At 53.1% G+C, this 1,276-nt stretch overlaps 1 protein-coding gene across 1 annotated transcript; it reads left to right on the top strand.

The window, feature by feature from the left end:
• Positions 1–669: 669 nt before the first annotated feature.
• EMWEY_00050130 (hypothetical protein) lies at positions 670–1,276 on the top strand (the record flags this gene model as incomplete). The annotated part of the gene is made up of 2 exons (XM_013477386.1): positions 670–993; positions 1,100–1,276. 2 exons carry the CDS (start codon positions 670–672, stop codon positions 1,274–1,276), a joined length of 501 nt encoding a protein of 166 aa, XP_013332840.1.

Below are 1,276 nucleotides of genomic sequence, written 5' to 3'. Positions count from 1 at the left end.
GCTGCTATTGCTGTGTTCGGGTCGGTGGCGCAGCAGCGTTCCTGCTGCTCCCTAGCAACAACAACAACAGCAGCAGCAGCAGCAGCAGCAGCAGCAGCAGCAGTGAGTTTCTGCTGCACTAATTATATGTCAATTATTAAAATAATTTTGTCTTTTGTATTTTAATTAAAATAATTATTAACACAATAACAGCATATTGGGCAGCAGCAGCAGCAACCGCAGCAGCAGCAGCAACAGCAGCAGCTGCAGCTGTAGCAGGTGACCTCGCGAGCAGCAGCAACCACATATGCTGCTGTAAGTGGTTAGATGTACATTGTCATTGAACACAGCAGAAGCAACTGCTGCTGTTCCAGTTGCTGTTGCTGTTGCTGCTGTTGCTGCTTCTGCTGCTGCAGTTGCTAACACACCGAATAAGTCAGCTGCAGCACGGGTCGCCGAGCTGCAGCAGCAGCACAAAACAGCTCCAGGAATAACAACAACAGCAGCAACAGCCACAGGAGCATTGTTGGCAGCAAAGGCAGCCGTTAAGGCAATAGTGGGGACAGTGTAAAGACTAACTGCAGCAGCAGCAGCAGCAGCAGCAGCAGCAGCAGCAGCAACTGCAGCAGCAGCATCTGCAGCAGCTGCAACACACACAACATCTAGCAGCAGCAGCAGACTCAATTGTGAATGGATTGGCTGCTTTCGTTTATCCCCAAGTATGTGCGTCAGCAGCAAGAGCAGCAGCAGCAGCAACTGCAGCAGCAGCAGCAGCAACAGCCACAGAAACCGCAACAGCCACTCCAGGAACAGGAAGATGAGGACCAGCAGCAACAGCAGCAGCAACAAGAGCAGCAGCAGCAGAAGCAAGACCTTAGGCTCAATAGGGAGCTGCAGCAACGTCTGCAGGAGCGGCTAAAAGAGCAGCTGCACCTGCATCAGCAGCAGCAGCAAAAAGAGCAGCAGCAGCAGCAGCAACAGCAGCAGCAGGAGAGACAGCAACCATCTTTCTTTGTACGGCAAGCTCAACAGCATCGGAAGCAGCAACGGCAGCAGCAGCAGCAGCGGCAGCAGCAGCAAAACCATCTTGGCATTGGTTTCCTTACTGTTGGGTGTGCAGACCACTGGACAGACAGCAACAGCAGCAACAGCAGCAACAGCAGCAACAGCAGCTACAGCAGCAGCCGCAGCAATAGCAGCAACTATAGGAGGAGCAGCAACAGCAGCAGCAGCAGCAATAGGAGGCGCAGCAGCAGAGCTCCCTTCTCTGTATGGGGAGGTCCCCGTCCTTCCATAG

Source organism: Eimeria maxima, genomic scaffold (assembly GCF_000499605.1).
Source record: "Eimeria maxima Weybridge genomic scaffold, Emw_scaff1217, whole genome shotgun sequence".
NCBI classification, from domain to species: domain Eukaryota; phylum Apicomplexa; class Conoidasida; order Eucoccidiorida; family Eimeriidae; genus Eimeria; species Eimeria maxima.
The sequence above is the reverse complement of the archived record's forward strand: the minus strand, read 5'-3'. Positions and strand labels throughout refer to the sequence as shown.